This window comes from Cyrtonyx montezumae, unplaced genomic scaffold (assembly GCF_038088225.1).
Source record: "Cyrtonyx montezumae isolate F1298 unplaced genomic scaffold, pur_monq_1.0 scaffold_10, whole genome shotgun sequence".
Taxonomy (NCBI): Eukaryota; Metazoa; Chordata; class Aves; order Galliformes; family Odontophoridae; genus Cyrtonyx; species Cyrtonyx montezumae.
The window spans coordinates 57,660,854-57,676,443 of record NW_027071826.1 but is presented as its reverse complement, the minus strand read 5'-3'; the positions used below and the strand labels follow the sequence as shown (position 1 = coordinate 57,676,443).

General features: G+C 67.4%; 5 protein-coding genes across 6 annotated transcripts in view; 4 read left to right on the top strand and 1 right to left on the bottom strand.

Annotated features, from left to right (window-relative positions):
• The window catches only part of PATL1 (PAT1 homolog 1, processing body mRNA decay factor), a 66,791-nt gene that overhangs the window by 32,621 nt on the left and 18,580 nt on the right, over positions 1 to 15,590 (top strand). The gene's annotated exons all lie outside the window — the stretch shown is intronic.
• Positions 74 to 2,053, bottom strand: RAD9A (RAD9 checkpoint clamp component A). Its single transcript, XM_065755777.1, is given in 15 exon segments — positions 74 to 120; positions 123 to 171; positions 264 to 308; positions 310 to 469; positions 579 to 683; positions 764 to 828; positions 902 to 1,008; positions 1,076 to 1,185; positions 1,267 to 1,366; positions 1,438 to 1,494; positions 1,497 to 1,551; positions 1,631 to 1,666; positions 1,668 to 1,751; positions 1,826 to 1,896; positions 1,988 to 2,053. Coding segments are annotated over 15 exon segments (1,125 nt in total). The 5' UTR covers positions 2,022 to 2,053.
• CLCF1 (cardiotrophin like cytokine factor 1) lies at positions 4,714 to 11,053 on the top strand. Its single transcript, XM_065755776.1, has 3 exons — positions 4,714 to 4,783; positions 9,022 to 9,188; positions 9,954 to 11,053. Exons 1-3 carry the CDS (start codon positions 4,756 to 4,758, stop codon positions 10,443 to 10,445), a joined length of 687 nt encoding a protein of 228 aa, XP_065611848.1. The 5' UTR covers positions 4,714 to 4,755; the 3' UTR covers positions 10,446 to 11,053.
• On the top strand, positions 12,430 to 14,430 carry GLYATL3 (glycine-N-acyltransferase like 3). Its single transcript, XM_065755775.1, has 6 exons — positions 12,430 to 12,450; positions 12,520 to 12,601; positions 12,799 to 12,906; positions 12,973 to 13,093; positions 13,265 to 13,385; positions 14,005 to 14,430. Exons 2-6 carry the CDS (start codon positions 12,524 to 12,526, stop codon positions 14,423 to 14,425), a joined length of 849 nt encoding a protein of 282 aa, XP_065611847.1. The 5' UTR covers positions 12,430 to 12,450; positions 12,520 to 12,523; the 3' UTR covers positions 14,426 to 14,430.
• On the top strand, positions 14,754 to 15,522 carry POLD4 (DNA polymerase delta 4, accessory subunit). Of its 2 annotated transcripts, XM_065755773.1 has the most exons (3): positions 14,757 to 15,186; positions 15,260 to 15,371; positions 15,441 to 15,522. In XM_065755773.1, the coding sequence occupies exons 1-3, from the start codon at positions 14,922 to 14,924 to the stop codon at positions 15,463 to 15,465; spliced, it is 402 nt and encodes a 133-aa protein (XP_065611845.1). In that variant the 5' UTR covers positions 14,757 to 14,921; the 3' UTR covers positions 15,466 to 15,522. The 2 variants fall into 2 exon arrangements, with proteins under 2 accessions (XP_065611844.1, XP_065611845.1); XM_065755772.1 differs by having other exon boundaries at positions 14,754 to 15,186; positions 15,260 to 15,522.

Below are 15,590 nucleotides of genomic sequence, written 5' to 3'. Positions count from 1 at the left end.
AGGTGGTTTTGGGATCGTCCTGCGTGGCCAGGCAGTGCCAGATGCTGTGACGTGGCATCATGACGGGGGGCTCTCAGCACTCAGCGTCGCTGTCCTCTGCCAGCACCTCCTGACTGGGGCTGGGCCAGTCCCCCCCGACGTCAGCACAGAACCAAAAAACAGCGAGCGGAACTTGGGAGGGTGAAGAGACACAGGGTCAGAGGCTCATGCCAATCCTCTGCCCCCCTTTTCCATCCCTCCTCATGCCAGTGGCCATCCCACACCTTCTTGTGAGGGGGTGTCCCTGGCACGGCTCCATCCTCCTCCTCCCATAGGGTCGCTTTCTGCAGGGTGAGGGGTGTGCGGGGAGAAGGTGAGGCTAGGGGGTGCTCCTGGCTCCCCCTCACAGGCGCTGCTTTCCAAGGCCACCATGTAGGACTCGAGCTCATCGGTAAAGTCATCAGAGGGGGCAGGTGGGTAGGAGATCCTCCTGAGGGGGCAGCGAGTGGGTAAATGTCAGACAGCATTAGGAGCGTTCACTAGTCCCGACTGCATGGGGCTCTTCACTCTGATCCAGACTGATGGCAACGAGACGTTACCCATTGGTGGCAGGGGGTGGCTGTGAGTCGCTTTCTGGGTCCAGGAGGGTGGCCAGAACAAGGTGTGCCTCCATCAGGGGGTCATCCAGGGTAAAGATGGCCGGCCTGGGGGCATACAGGGACTGAGGAAGAGTTCTGGAGGATGGTTCTGGGTGGACAAGGGGCACCACAGAGCCGGCTCCTACCTGCCGGGCTCATCATAGTGGACGGTGAGGGGCAGGCTGGAGGCCTCAGCAAAGCTCAGGAGCCCCTGTGGGGACATGGGGCTTGGTGGGGCCGAGGTTCCCCTGGGATGTGGGGCACAGGGTTACAGTCACACTCACCCTGAACTCCTTGAGGCAGAAAGTGATGCGGGAACCGGGCACTACCGCCACCTCCTGGAACTCATCTGGCGCCAACCACAGCTCTGTCACCATGGCCTTGCCAGGCTCTGCAGCGGGGCAGTCAGCACCAGCTCCGGCAGACCTCCCCGCCCCTCCTCCCCCATCCCCACTCACCGCTGCCCTCTTCCAGATGGCTGCGCAACCCAATTCGGCCCCCAGCACCAGCTCCCAGCGTCACCTCCGCCAGCGTCTGTGGGAAGTGCACCACTGCCTCCGCCAGCACCCTGCAGTGGGGGCACTCAGCACCGTGCCCCCCCTTTTCCCCCCGACCCGGTAAACCCCACCCCATGTTCCTGAGTGCTCACTGTGCAGGACCACGCAGCCGGCTGGCGCAGCACTGTGTGTCGAAGACGGCCTGCAGCTGCTCACACTCCTGGAAGGCCAGGTGGTGGGTGCGGGTGACACCTACAGGACAGCCCCGTTAACCCCCCCCCGTAGCCCCGGGAGCCCCCTCGATGTTACCACCTCCCACTCACCGTGCTTGCAGTGCAGCTGCAACACCAGCTGCCCAGCACGGAGCCGCAGCAGCACCAGCAGCGCTCCACCGACTTGTCCAGAGCCGGCAGCGAGCGGAACACACCCAGGAAGGACTGGGGACGGGGACAGCATAACTGCCTGCCCTTCAGACAGATGTAGGGGGAATTTTGGGGGGGGGGGGGGGCTTCACACCTTCATCAGCACCTTGCAGCGGGCACCAGGGGGCCCCTGGCTCATAGCGCTGGAAGAAAAGCGGCGCGAAGAGGAAGGAGGCGAAGGCAGAGCGCGAGGCACTGGCGGCACGCAGGGACAGCTGGGGGTGGACAGGGGGTGGCACCTGGCACGGGGGAGCCACGGCCACTCCCCAGCGAACCCCTGTGCCCATACCCCAGCATCAGAGGGCTCCAGGTAGAGGTGGTCGCCAACGCGGGACAGTGCGTGCACGGCGTGACCCAGGGCTGTGGGCGGAAGGGGGAGGGGGATCAGATTTGGGTGGGCAGCACCTTCCCACCGCCCTCCCACCCCCCCCACCCCACCTCCGCATCCCACCTTTCACGTTGCCACCTTCGATGACGCACTTCATGGCGGTAGGGACGCGGGGAGAGCACGTGGCGGGACGCCCCCCCCCCCCCCCGGGCCCAGCACGGCTGTCCGCCCCCTCCCCTCCCCCACTCCCGCTGGTCGCGTCCACCGCCGGCGGCGGTCCCCAAGGGCCGGCGGTCCCCGGCAGCGCCCCGCGTGGCCCCGCCCCGCCCTTCCCGCCCCCACCGGCCCCGCGAAGCTCCCGCCCGCCCCCACTGCCGCGCCGCGCCGCCACCTTCCCCACTCCCGCGCCGCCCGCGCCCGCCGCTCTCCCATTGGACGGAAGCTCGCCTTCGTCCCGCCCCCGCCGGCCGCCCATTGGTGGGCGCGGCCCCGTGACGGCGTCCACGCCGCGGGCTTCGCCTCACGTGATATCGGGGGCGGAGCCTCGCTCTCAGCCCTGCCCCCTCCCGCCCCTGGCGCCGCGCGGGGGCGGGCCCTCTGCGGCCGACGCGCTCGCTATTGGGTGACGGAACACGACCGCCACCGCGGATTGGAGAGTGGCTGGAACGACGTGCCGCGTAGCCAATGGGGCCTCGAGGAGCAGAGGCGGGGCGAGGCCGACTGCGCTCCCCTCCGGCCATGGGGACCCGAGGTGGGGGGGCGGCGGTCCTTGCGGTGCTGCCCCGGGCGCGGGTTTCCCCTCTGGTCCCCCTCCTCCTCCCGGAGCTCCCCACCGGCACGGTGTCCCCGCGGTACCCCCGGGGCCTGCCCTTCCCACGGCCCCAGTGCGGAGGAGCTCCTCAGCTGACTGCAGCGCCTACGCGTGAGAGCCGGCTGGAGCTGGGGGCACTGGGCCGCTCTCCTTCCTCGTGCTCCTTCCACTGAGGACTTTGGCCCCTCGGCACCTCCCCACCGGTTGCCCCCAGTGCCCCCCCCCGCCCCCCCCGGGCACCGCTTGGGGCCGGCTGCCTTCCTGAGCGCTCCAAGGAGCCTCGCGGCTCCCGGGGCTGTGGGTGTTCGGGGCCGGGTGCCGTGGGGAGAGCCCCTTGGATCCCTTGGCACAAGGCTGGGTCAGCGGTGCCACGCTTGTGCCTTCAGCTGCAGCCCTGCTGGGCGCTCTGCGTCACTCTGGGGGAGCTGGCAGCGGTGAGGACGTTCCCCTTAGCACTGGGGCTGCCGTAGCTTTGCCGTGCTGCAGAGGGGATGCGTGGCACCACTGCTGGGTTTGGTTCACGAGGGCCGTGTGTCCTGGCAGTCCTTCGTCCCTGCACCCTGGCCACGCGCCTCCGGCTGGCACCCGGTGCTTCACGTGCCCGCCTGGACGCCTGCCCCACGTCCCCCAGTGTGAAATGCCCCCTTGATTGCCGCGTGCCGATGGCAGCCAGAGCAGGACTGCTCCTTCCCGAGGCTGCTCCTTCCCGAGGCTGCTCCATCATCGTCGCTCTGGCCGCTGGCAGCCCCGCGGAGCAGATGTCGGGTGGGGGGAGAGCTGCTGGCGTGCGGGGCAGGGGCTGGGCTGCGTGCCTGCTGCGCTGCCCTTGGCCGCAGTCACCTGCCGGCCCTGCTGCCTGGTGCTCACCTGCCGCCGCCCCGGAGCTGCCGTCTGAGGAAGCCGCGGGGCACTCCGGTGGTCCGCGTATCCGTGTCTGTCCAGCTGTGCTGCCCCGTCCCCCTATCGCCCGCCCTCCCTGCCGCCCTTCCACCCCTCTACCGCCTCTCTCCGCCTCTCCCCCTCCCTTGCCTGGCACCCCACGCCCCCCCCCCCCCCCCCTCCAAGGAGCCATCCCCGCGCCGGAGTGGCGAGAGCACGCACGTAGCCTGCAGCCCCCGGCCTGCCGCCCCCGGGCCCCCACGGGGATCAGGGCCGACAAATGGGATTGCGGAGCTCGGACCCGGCGCGAGCAGCCCCACGGCACCCCCAGTACCGAGGGCGGGACCCCCCCCCCAACCCTGTGCCGCTGCCACCCCCTGGGTTGCCCCCATGGATTTCCGAGCAGGTAGGAAGCAGCCCCCCACCCGCCGCCCCGTCCCGCTTCCCATCGCGGCCACTAACAAAAGGCGAGAGGCGGCCAGCACCCGGGGGGCGATGCAGGGAGGGAGTCGCTCCCACCCCCATCCCGCAGACCCCCCCCCCCCCCCCCCCTCCCCGGTACTCGGGGTTTGCTCCTGCTTCAGGGGAGCCCGGCCCGGACACAGCCTCTCCGGCACGCCTGGGGAGCCCTAGGGGAGCCCCGGGGAGAGGGAGGGAAATGAATGGAGCCCGTTCTTGGCATCCAATTGCATCAAATACATTCTTGAAAGCAACCTGGTTCTGCTTAACACTTGAATTTCGAGAAGAGGAAAAAAAAGAGAGAGGGAAGGAAGAAAAAAAAAGAAAGAAAAAAAAAAAGAGGCAGCAGCTTGGAGAGAGGGTGTATGCAAGCTCGCGTTTTTTTATTCTTGCATTCCTGGACACCAATCAAAAGAGCAAATCAAGGGAGGTGAAGGGGGGAAAGGCAGCAAGCAAGGGAGCCGGAGCGTGGTGCGAACCGTGCACACACTCACACACCAAAAACACGCAGCCCGGACCGCTTCTGCCACCTAACACCCAAGCAAACACAAACCAAAACAAATAGGGAGAGAGGAGAGGAAAAGAAAAAAAAAACCAAACCAAAACAAAACCAAGCAAACGAAAGCCGGGGCAGAGTGGAGCAGCGAGCGCGGCCGTCTGTGTGTCCATCGGCGCGGGGCTCGGGCTGCAGCAGACACACGCCGGGCTCCCCGCGCCCGCAGACCTGCACCCTGACTCTACTATGCTAAATGTGGCCGGGGAGCCCCCAGGTAAGAGCGGGGCCGGAGGGGTGGGGGTCTGCCGCGCCGACTGCAGCACGGTTTGATTCAAACGTCCGTCTGGCTTCGGGATTGATTTAACACCCCCCCCCCCCCCCCCCCCCCCCCCCCCCCCCCCCCTTTCCCTCACCCTTTACTTTTTTTTCGGGATTTTTCTTTTTTTTTTTCCCCCTTTCTCTCGTTGCCTCTTTTCCATGCATGTTTGTGATTACCAGGCGGGGAAACGCCGCTTAGCACGGAGAATTAAAACCTGAGACTGACAGAGGGGAGGAAAAAGGAAAGTCCCCAGGCTTGGGTTTTGCTCGTGGGGCAGGCGGGCGCCGCACAGGGCAGGACCCGGTGGGACACGGCAGCCCCTTTCGGGGTGCCAGGAAATGCCCCCTCTGCGGAGCTCCCTGCGGCCGCCGGGCGGCTTTGTTACCCTGGGGCCACGGGGGACGAAGGGCAGCGGGGCTGCCGGGCACGGAAAGGACGGGGAAAATGTTGGAAAACAACCCTTAAAAGGTCAAACTGTGGGCGCTGGCGGCCCTGGGACTGGGGACACGAGGCCGAGGCCACGTTTTGTTCTGGCTCCCGTGGAGGCACGGCCAGCGGCGAGCCGGTGACGCCAAGAGCCGCTGCCACAGGCAAGGCCGACAGCGGCCCGGTGACAGCACGGGGACACGGCTCAGGTCCGCCGGGCTGCCGTGTCCCCGCGCCTTGTTAGCAGGCGGCGTGAGGGCACGGTCCCTGCACACATCTGGGCTGCATTAGCCCCAGCCCGCCAGCAGCCTCCGAAGGGAAATGCAGAGGGCTCTGCTTACAGGGCTGTGCCGGGGGAAGATTTATGCCCCGCTAAGTGGCACGGTGTGCCGTAAATCACACCCTGCCCTGCGCCCACCTGCCTCGAGCCGTGAGCGGGCTGGCCGTGAGCTTCACTGCCCAGCCCCTCAGGTGCCTACCGAGTGCCAGTGGACACGTCCCGGTGGGGAGGTGGAGATGTGCCCGTGCTGGCATGGTCAGGATGTCCGGGCGGCAGCACGCCAGCCCTGCCTGCTCCAGGTGCCCCTGGTGCTGGGTGCATACCTGGCACTGCTGGGGTACGGTGGGGGGCGGGGGGGTTGGCCTCTGCCGGCGTCCCCTCGGCACGGGGTGTCCGGAGAGGAAGCTGGCAGCGATGGCGGTGTGTCCAGAGGGGATGGGGGGGTGGCACGGGGCTCGCTGTCGCCGCACGGGTTGGCACCGGGACCGTCTGCCCGCGGCTTGACCCCGTGCACCCCGCTCTGCCCGCAGGGTAGCCCCCCGGTCCCCCCGCTCTTGGCCCCCGCTGGCTGTTTCCGCTGCAGGCCGGAGAGGGGCCAGGCTGCCTTTGGTGCTGCGCAGTCCCTGGCTCCCAGCACGGCTCCTGCAGCCACGGCTCTCGGTGTCGCTTGGGACACGGGGACGCCGGGTGCCCACGGGGACATGGAGTGCTGGCGTTCTGTGGGTGCTGGGGTGCGTGGGGCTCTGCCGCTGGGATCCAGGTGGGCTCCGGCCCAAGGTGCGGGGTCTGGTCAGGATTAGGGGCTGAGCCCCCATCTCCGGCAGGAGGTGGGGGGGGGGGGGGGGGTGACACAGTGCCGCGGGCTGGGGCCAGATGGAAAATCCAGGCCCCGCTAATTACGGCCTCGCTGGAGTCTCCCGTGCGCGGATGCATTTATAAACACACGGAGGAGACAGGATGTAAACACTCAGTGTGAGCTGCGAGTACATGCATGGCCGGGGGGGCATGGGGCCGGTCTCCCCCCGCACCTCTGTGCTCCTGCACACTTCTTGGCCGCCGTCGGGGAGCAGCTTTGCTCTCAGTAACGCAGTGGGGCAGAGGCACGGGTCCCCGCGGCTGGGACTGCAGTGGGTCCGGGGGTTCCTGCTGCTCCCTGCTTGCACTGAGGGGTCTCAGAGCACAGGGAGGGCAGGATGCCTGCATCTCTCCCTCCGGCGCTTGGGGACCACAGAGATGTGGGGTGCAGGTGTCACTGTCAACCACGTTCTCACGAAGGCACACGGGGAGAGCCACGCTGGGGGCAGCCAAGGCCACTGCCATTGTCTGCTTCGTCCCCGCTCCTCCACACCGCGCTCAGTCTGGGCCGTCCCAGCTCCGTTCCACCCCACAGCGCGGGGCTCTGCCGTCCCTTGGCCGCTGGCCCATCAGATACAGCAGCTCCTTGGGTTCGGGGGTCCCCATCCCCCAGCCAGTGCTCTGCTTCGCTCGACGCGTTTGGGAAAGCAGCTCTGGTGGCTTGTGGTCACGCCTGACCCCGGCAGCTCGCTGCCCACTGCGTGCCCGGGGAACAGCTCAGCGCGCACAATGGCAGCAGCCGCTCACGGGGGGTCTGCCCTGCAGGGGGGGGAGCTCACAGCTCTGTGCTGTCCCACGCCTCTGAGGCCACCCACGGGTGACGTCCTTGCTGTGACGCACAGGGGTACGTTCGCATGAGCTGTCCCGCTGACGCCGTTGTTGGCCCCCTCAGTGTCCGGCACGTGCGTGGGGAGGGGGGTGACCTGCAGCACCAGGGGGGCGGCCGCAGCTCTCCACCTGCCCCAGAGCTGCTCTGTGCTTTGCTTACGTGGGCTGGGAGCATCCTGGCCCTGCTCCAGGGTCGGTTTTGAAGCCCTCGGGCTCTTCCTCTTGACATCACCGGGATCCAGCTGTGCCGGTCACCCCCTTCCCTCTGGCACCGGGGCCACGCGGCTGCTGGAGCTGAGTCATTTTCCACCCCGAGAAGGGCAGGGGAGAGTGACTGTGCCACACAGGGATGCAAGTGGCTCGCAGCCATTTGCAGCCGCAAGGCCACCACTGAGCGAGCAGCGCTGCACCGCGGCCACGTCATTGCCACCACAGAGTCACCACGGTGGCTGCACGTCCCTACCGCCACCCAGCTCTGTCCATCCACACCGCAGCACCCGCATCCTCAACCATGGAGCCACCACATCCGACTTCTTCCCTGTCCTGGCCCCCCCATCCCCTCCCACACCTCAACCCCCCCCCCCCAACCCGGGCTCTGTTTGCCTTGGCCATGCGGTGCCTGGGGCCGGGTGTAAATCCCAATCTGGAAACCCGAGCTGGCGGTGGGTGAGGGTCCGGCCAGCCCTGCCGCGCCGGGCTGCGAGCGCCTGTGCCGGGCTCGGACGCGTGGGGCCGAGCCAAAGCAAACACCCGGGGGCGGGTGAGTCAGCGCCACGCGGCCCCCTGCCGCCCGTAGCCCACGCTCACACGCTCACTCGCACGCACCCCACGTTCGCCGTGCCAGGACCCGGCAGCTTCACGTGGCACCCGTGTGGTCAGCCGTGGGTCACGGTGCGTCGTGATGCGCGTCGCGCCGCGCGTGTTGCGTGCCCGCCGCTGGGTGGGCGAAGCCATGCCGTGGAGCTGGTGCTGCTGCAGACGGGGTGTCCCCGTGGGCCCACGTGCGTCACCGGGGCTTGGCTGCTCCTCACTTCCCGAGCCTCCCAGCAGCGACTGACGGGGGAGCGGTGACGCACGAGGGCACTGTAGGGCTCCCAGCCGCCCTCGCCTCCCTGGGGAGCCCGCTGCAGGACGCCGCGCTGTGCCAAGCTGTGGTCTTCCCAGGCGGAGGCCTCGCTGCCTGGCCCCTGGCTCCCAGCAGGGCAGGGATGGGGACGGGCACGGGATGTGCTGCTGCAGCCCTGTGGGGAGCCCGGCGTGCTGTGCTTAGGAGGGCAACCGAGCCCGCTTCGGCATTGGTGGTAGGTGACTCGGTGTTCCCAAATATAACCCGGACGTCCCGGCGGGAGCACGGCGAGCAGCACTCACTTGAGACCATATAAAGGATTGTTTCTGCAGCCCGTGGTCGGCAGTGCACAGAGTAGAGGCCATGCCGGATGGGCACGGTGGCATCGGTGGGTATGGCATGGGGACACTGTTGTCCCTGAGGCCCCCTGCCGCCACTCCACACCCAGCCCTTCCCTGCTTCGCTTTCCCCATGCGCAGGTCGGTGATGAGCACGCGATGCTGTGCCAGAGCCCAGGGGCTGCGCAGCCACCAGCCACGGGCCTGTGGGTAGGGGAGGTGCCATGGGCGAGCCCCGGGTCTGCACCCCCCGGGAGGGCCAGGGGAGGTGGGGTGGGCAGCGGAGTGCTCACGGGAGCGCCGCCACGTCCCCAGCACCCTAGGTGTCATCGCAGCGCAACGGGGTGCCCCAGGTCCCCTCCCCCGGGAGGGCCCCCTCTGAGGTCCCATGTCCCCACAGGAGACTCTTGGGGGATCTTTGCCTTTTTGTGTGCTGCGCTCTGCAACCTGCCAGCAGTGCCTGCGCTGAACGGCACGGAGGAGCTGGGTGCTGGCCAGTCCATCCAGAAGACCTACGACCTGACCCGCTACCTGGAACACCAGCTCCGCACCCTCGCCGGCACTTATGTGAGTAGGACGCTAGCGCTCCTTCCCTTAAATTGCTCATCCCCCCCAGCCTGGGTAAGCCTCCAGCGTCCCCAGGGTACAGCACTGGGACTGTAGGTGGGAGAACACCTGTACGCCACGAGGCTGCGGGTTTCCACCCATGCTGGAGGCCAAGGAAATGCCTCATCAGACAAAGGCAGCGGCCAGGGGAGCCGCCCTGTGCCGGAGGCCCTCGTGTCTGCTCCTGGCACGGCGTGCAAACGTCTTCACAGCCCTGGCCCCCCCCCCACCGCCTCTCCCTCCCTGCCGGTGGCACCAGCCCAGGTGGAGGTTTCGTTGTCCCTGCCCTGATGTGCCCCTCTCGCTGCCGGTGCTGGTGGACTGTGTTGTGGGAATGGTGATGGTGGCATTGCTGTCTCGGCAGTACTCTGGGTGCCTCACCTGGCTGGAGGTGGAGGGAAGGTGGGCACACGGACGACTGGGGACGGGTGGGCATGGTGCTCAGGGGCATGATGGGAACAAGGTGACATGGCGGGCGTGTCCAGGTGGAGGACGTGCACGTGGAAACTTGGCATGCGGGGCTACACGGAGAACATGGGGACGGTGAGCGTGGCGCCAAGGGACACGATGGGCAGGGGAATGTGGAAACCAGGGGTGAGATGGGGACAGGGAGACACGGTGGGCATGGAGACCTGGGGTGTGATGTGGCATCCGGAGACGGGGTAGCACGGAGACTTGAGACGTGCTGGGCAGGGGGATGCCTGACACCTCCTCGCCCCTTTACAGCTGAACTACCTGGGCCCGCCCTTCAATGAGCCCGACTTCAACCCGCCGCGGCTGGCGCGGGCCGAGCGGGTGCCCAGTGCCACGGTGGACTTGGACCTGTGGCGGGGCCTGACGGACAACGCGCGCCTGGCGGCCAACTACCGAGCCTACAGCCGCCTGCTGTGCTACCTGCGCGGCCTGGACGGCCAGGTGGGAGCGGTGGAGCTGCGCCATCGCCTCGGCCACTTCTGCTCCAGCCTGCAGGGCCTGGTGCTCAGCATCGCTGGTGTCATGTCTTCCCTGGGCTACCCGCTGCCTGCTGGCCCCGCCGGGCCTCCGCTGCCCCCTGGCTCCTCTGCCGCCCCCAACGACTTCTTGAAGAAGATGGATGACTTCTGGCTGCTGAAGGAGCTGCAGACATGGCTGTGGCGTTCGGCCAAAGACTTCAACCGTCTCAAGAAGAAGGTGCCGCCCGCCGTGGTCACGCTACGCCTAGAAACCAGGGGCTTCTGAGGGCCCCCCGCCTCACCGAGAGGGGGACAGGGCTCCCGGTCCCCACCATCGCCGCTTGGCCTCAACAGGTGGGGGTCCCGATCCCAAAGTGCCACCGAAGTTATTCCATGTCCCCGCTGTCGCCATTGAGCCGTAACAGACGGGGGCCCTGACCCCAGAGTGCCACCAGAGTCACCCCACATGTTCCTTAGCACCTCACTGTGCCTTAAGAGATGGACTTCCTGACCCCAAAACGCCACCGAAGCCACTGCAAGTCCCCGCTATCACCGCTGCGCGTTAAGGGACAGGTCTTCTGATCCCAAAGTGACACCAAAGCCACTCCACGTCCCCACCATTGCCACTGTGCTTTAACAGATGGGGCTCCAGACTCTGAGGTGCCGCCAAAGCCGCCCCATGACCTCTCTATCCTCAGAGTGCCATCAAAGCCACCCCACATCCCCAGCATCACCACTGCTCATGAAGGGACAGGTCTTCTGATCCCAAAGTGCCTCCCACATCACCACCATGCCCTAAAAGGTTGTCCTTCTGTCCCAAACAGACACCAAGACCACGCCACCTACGTACCATCCTGTCACTGTGCCTTGACAGATGGGACTCCTGATACCAGAGTGCCACTCGAAGCCACTTCATGGCCCCCACCATCACCACTAGGTCTTAAGGGACGGGGGTCCTGATGCCACAGTGCCACCAAAGCCAGCCGGCATCCCCCCCATCACCACTGTGCCTTAACAGATGGGGGCTCCTGACCACAAAATCCCAGGAGGCGAGGCTTCTAGCCCTCACAGGCCTCCCCCACGTCACCCCACGGTGCCTTAAGGGCCGGGCCGTGATGTCCCATCACCCTGCTGTGCCTTGGTGGATGGCCTCCCGTCCCCAAGTGCCGCCGGTGCCATCCTGCCATCACCTCGCTGTGCATTGACGCGAGGGGCGGTCACGCCGTACCACCCGCCGGGGTGCGTGGGGCCCTGTGGGGCCGGGAGCCACGGCCTCCCCCACGGCAGCAGCGAGCCCCGCTTTGCCCACGAACGGACCAACCCTCCTGAGCGTAGGAATAGGGCCCGGCCCAGGAGCAGCAGGCTCCGCCCCCGAGCGCAGTAAGCCCCGCCCACCCACCCCCCGAGCTCAGCGGGGCTGCCCGAAGCCCCGCCCCTCCGTTGCTTAGCAACCCACAAAGCTCCACCCCCGCGGAGCCTGAGGGGGGCGGGGCCTGTCCTGGGGGCGGGGCCGAGCCCCACGCCCACCGTCTCGGTGCGTCTTTGCGTGTTTATTTATTGGAGATGTTATTTATTAGGGTATTTATTGCAGAAGATCTATTCTTGTATTAACGAATAAAAGCCTTTCTCCAGTGCTGCTGTCCCCCGGGCCCACACCGCGTGGCAGAGGGGGCCTGAGGAGCCAGCGTGCGCCGTCACTAGGGGCACAGGGCTCTGCCACGTGTCGGGGTGCCCCCGCCGCCCCACTGAGGGTGTGGGATGGTGGCAGCGTCCCATAGCAGCCCGCCATGTGGCACGGCGGATGTAAGGGGTTCCCAGTGCCCTTGGTGGGGGCAGAGACACCCAGGGCCCGGATAGGACTGAGCGCCGCTGCGCCACGTAGATAGGGATGAACCTGGGGATGACCCCTTTCCCACCCCAGGGATGGCACCAGGGACCACCATGCCACCGGGGTACGGGACTCGGACCCCCGTGATGGGTCCGGTGACCCCCACGGCAACCGGCGATCAGCTCGTGGCCGTCCCTGTCGCCATCGGAGCAGAGATACGTGCGTCCCCATCACCATCACAGCGAAGGCACGGGGATCCCCAGGTCCCTGTCACCATCTAGATGACACTGAGGACACGTGAGGCAGCGGGATGCCACGTGCCCTGTGCCTGTTGGGACGGAGCCTGCCCACCTCCTGCCCCCAGGGACGCTCTGGCCAAGGGGCACTCACCTACCCGTGACGGTCACTGGCAGCCCCGGGACACATCGCCTGCCCGCAGCCCGCAGGGACCCGCGCTTGCAGGGTGAGCGAAGGCGATGGGGACGGGGACAGGGTGCCCGGGGGGGTCCCACCACTGCCTGCTCTCCAGCAGGGCCATGCGGATCCTGACGTGCCCCGCCCGGCTGCAGCGCCTGGAGGCTGCCCTGCGCAGCAGCCTGCCCCGAGCCCTGCCGGTGAGCAACCCGCAGCTGCCCCTCCACCACGGGGATCGCGGGCCGCTCCTTCCCCTCCCTGACACCCCTGGGACCCACATCTGCTGGGCCGTTGCCGAGCATCACTCAACCGTGCCGTGAGCTGGCCCCGTCTTTGCCACGGGAGGAGGGAGGTCACGGCTGCTGTGGGCAGGGCTGCACAGTGCCGGGGCTTGCAGGTGTACGGGGCTGTGCTGAACATCAACCGTGGCAACCCCGGCGACTTTGAGGTGGTGGTGGACACTTGGCCCGACTTCGGTGCTGTGCTGGCGCGGCGCAGAGGAGAGGTGGCCAGAGGGGACGTGGGGAGGGGCTGAGCCCACGCCAGGGGGGCTCAGCATCCTGCCCCGCAGGCGCCGGTGAACGACAGCTACAGGAACCTGAACAGCGCCTTCTACCGGGACGTGGGCGCCTACCGGGCGCTGCTGGAGAGCCCGGGCTGCCTGCGCTGGGACACCGCCTTCCACATCTTCGGTGGCTGTGGGGACCCCGTGGGGATAGCGGTGGGATGAGGGGCGATGGGAGCACGGGGTGGAGGTGCTGTTGGGAACCGGTGGTGCTGGGAGTGTGCGGGGCGTGGAGGGCAGGGAACCGGGGCAGTGTGGGGACATGGGGGAGCGGGGCCCCTGCTGCTGCTGTCCCCAGGGCTGCAGGACGGCGTGGCGACGGTGTCCCAGGACATCGCACTGGCCAAGGGTGTGGAACTGGAGGTGACCGAGTACTACACGTACCTGCACCCTGACCCCAGCACTCTACCAGAGCCCCAGTGAGCCTCAGCCTGTTCACATCACCTTCCGTGTCCTCATCCTGTTTCCATTCCAGTTCCTGTCCTATACCCCATCCCATTCCTGCCCACTGCCCTGTCCCCAACTCATTCACGTGTCATCCCGTATACGTCCCTATTATCCTATCCCCAACTGCGGTGATGTTCCCATCCTAACCCCAGCCCTGACTCTAAGGCTAAACCCAGTGCTACACCTAACCCACCCCTGCCCCATCCCACATACGTCCTGAACTCATCCGTCCCCACCTCATAGCCATCCGTGGCCGTCTCCTCATCCGAATTCCAATCCAAAATGGAAGCAACGCCAACCCTAACCCGTCCCTGCTCCATCCCATACGTGTCCCCGGCCCCAGCCATGGTCAGGTCCCATTCCCATCCCAACCCTACCTCTAACGTGAACCCTAACCCTAACCCATCCCTTCCCCAGCCTCGGCTACGTCCCCATCCTAACCCTAACTCTAACCCAACCACAACCTTAAGCCTAACCCCAGCTCGACCTAACCCAAACCCTGCCCCTTCCTGCTGCATCCCATCCCTATCCCCAACCCCGTCCCATCCCCATCCCATCCCGCTGCCCAGTGACGGCCACGCCGCCTTGCAGGCTGGACCCTGATGTGCAACTGGGTGCGCTGAGCCCCGCACACGTGGAGTTGCTGGACTCCACGTGGCCGTATGGGGGGAACCCGTGGAGCCGGCGCTACCTGCAGGAGCTGCTGCAGCGATTCCCACACCTGTGCCTGCAGGGCCCGGCTGGGGACCCGCTGTGCTGGGTGCTGAGCGACGGCTTTGGGGCGGGAGCCCACGGCTACACGGTGCCAGCCCAGCGGCGCCGCGGGCTCATGCGGGCACTCACCATCGTGGCTGCCCGGCGGGCACACGCCCGTGGTTTCCCGGTGTACGGGCACACGGCCACGGGGAACCGGGGGATGCAGCGGCTGCAGGAGGAGCTGGGGCACCGCCGGCTGCCGGGGCTGTGCCGCTTCGTGCTGCATAACCCTGGCCTGGCGAGGGCTGCGCTCTGAGTGCCCCCCCCTGGGAGAAGCATGCAAATAAAGGGAAACGGACCAAAAAGACCCACAGAAAGGAGCTGGAGGGCAGCGACACGCGAAGACAAACTGGAAAAAAGAAAAAACAGACACTGACAACTAATGACGAACCGAGCAAGCAAGCGTGAACGCGGCGACCAACAGCCAGCCACCAAAAAGCGGCGAAAGGAAAACGTCAGAAAAACAGCCCCAGTGAACCGAGTAACCGAGACGGCACCACCCGGCCGACCAAAAAAATAAAGTCCAAAAGATCAAAACGACGCTCAAGGAAAACCACACCCCCAAAGCCGAGCAGAAAAACACCCGAACCGAAACCGAAAGCGAGCGGCCCCGCGGGCGGTCACACGGACGGGCGGTGCTGGCGAGCGGGGACGCGAGAGGCACGGAGCGGGGCGAGCCGGGCCGGGGGGAGCGGCGGGGGGCGACCGTGGGGCCGGGGAAGCCGAGCGGAGCCGGAGCCGCCCCGCAGGGCATGGACGGCGACGCGCGGATCACCGACTCCTTCCCGCGACGGCGCCGGGCGCGGGCACGCACCGAAAGCAAAGGGCGGAGCGGAGCGCGGCGCGGGCACGGCGCGGACGGGCGGGGACGGGGGAACGGCACGGCCCCGCCTGCCGACCCCCGCCCCGCGCCGGAGGACGCCCGGGACCCTCCCGACGCGCCCCGTCGGGTCCCCCGCCACCTGCTGGACATGCTGCGGAGCTTCGACCTGGCCTGGGAGTACGGACCCTGCAGCGGTGAGCCCCTCCCCACCTCCCCCCCGTCGCCCCCCCCCCCCCACCCCCCGCTCACGGCCGTCCCTCCGTGCAGGCATCACGCGGCTGCAGCGCTGGGAGCGGGCGCGGGCGCTGGGGCTCTGCCCGCCGGACGCGGTCCGCGAGGCGCTCCTGGAGCACGGCGACGACCCCGCCGTCACCTACAGGTGCGGGGGGGGAGCGGGGCGGGGGCCGCGGGGCCGGGGCGGCATGCTGAGCCCACGCTGTGCCCGCAGCCTATGGCACGAGTACGGCCTGTGACGGACGGCGGCTCCGAGGACGCGGCGTCGAGGGGCTGTAAGGAATAAAGCGGTGAGCTGCTGTGTTCCTACAGCAACGGGAAGGCGCCCACTCGCGTCGCTCACGAGATGGCTCCGCGTCGCCGT

Excerpts from the sequence above, each read along its gene's own strand:
- CLCF1 (XM_065755776.1), top strand. The coding sequence starts at position 4,756 with ATGCTAAATGTGGCCGGGGAGCCCCCAG. Across the intron at positions 4,784-9,021 it reads TGTGGCCGGGGAGCCCCCAG|GAGACTCTTGGGGGATCTTT; the intron begins GTAAGAGCGGGG and ends ATGTCCCCACAG. Across the intron at positions 9,189-9,953 it reads GCACCCTCGCCGGCACTTAT|CTGAACTACCTGGGCCCGCC; the intron begins GTGAGTAGGACG and ends GCCCCTTTACAG.
- GLYATL3 (XM_065755775.1), top strand. The coding sequence starts at position 12,524 with ATGCGGATCCTGACGTGCCCCGCCCGGCTGCAGCGCCTGGAGGCTGCC. Across the intron at positions 12,907-12,972 it reads TGGCGCGGCGCAGAGGAGAG|GCGCCGGTGAACGACAGCTA; the intron begins GTGGCCAGAGGG and ends CCTGCCCCGCAG. Across the intron at positions 13,094-13,264 it reads CACCGCCTTCCACATCTTCG|GGCTGCAGGACGGCGTGGCG; the intron begins GTGGCTGTGGGG and ends TGCTGTCCCCAG.
- POLD4 (XM_065755772.1), top strand. The coding sequence starts at position 14,922 with ATGGACGGCGACGCGCGGATCACCGACTCCTTCCCGCGACGGCGCCGG. Across the intron at positions 15,187-15,259 it reads GGAGTACGGACCCTGCAGCG|GCATCACGCGGCTGCAGCGC; the intron begins GTGAGCCCCTCC and ends CCCTCCGTGCAG.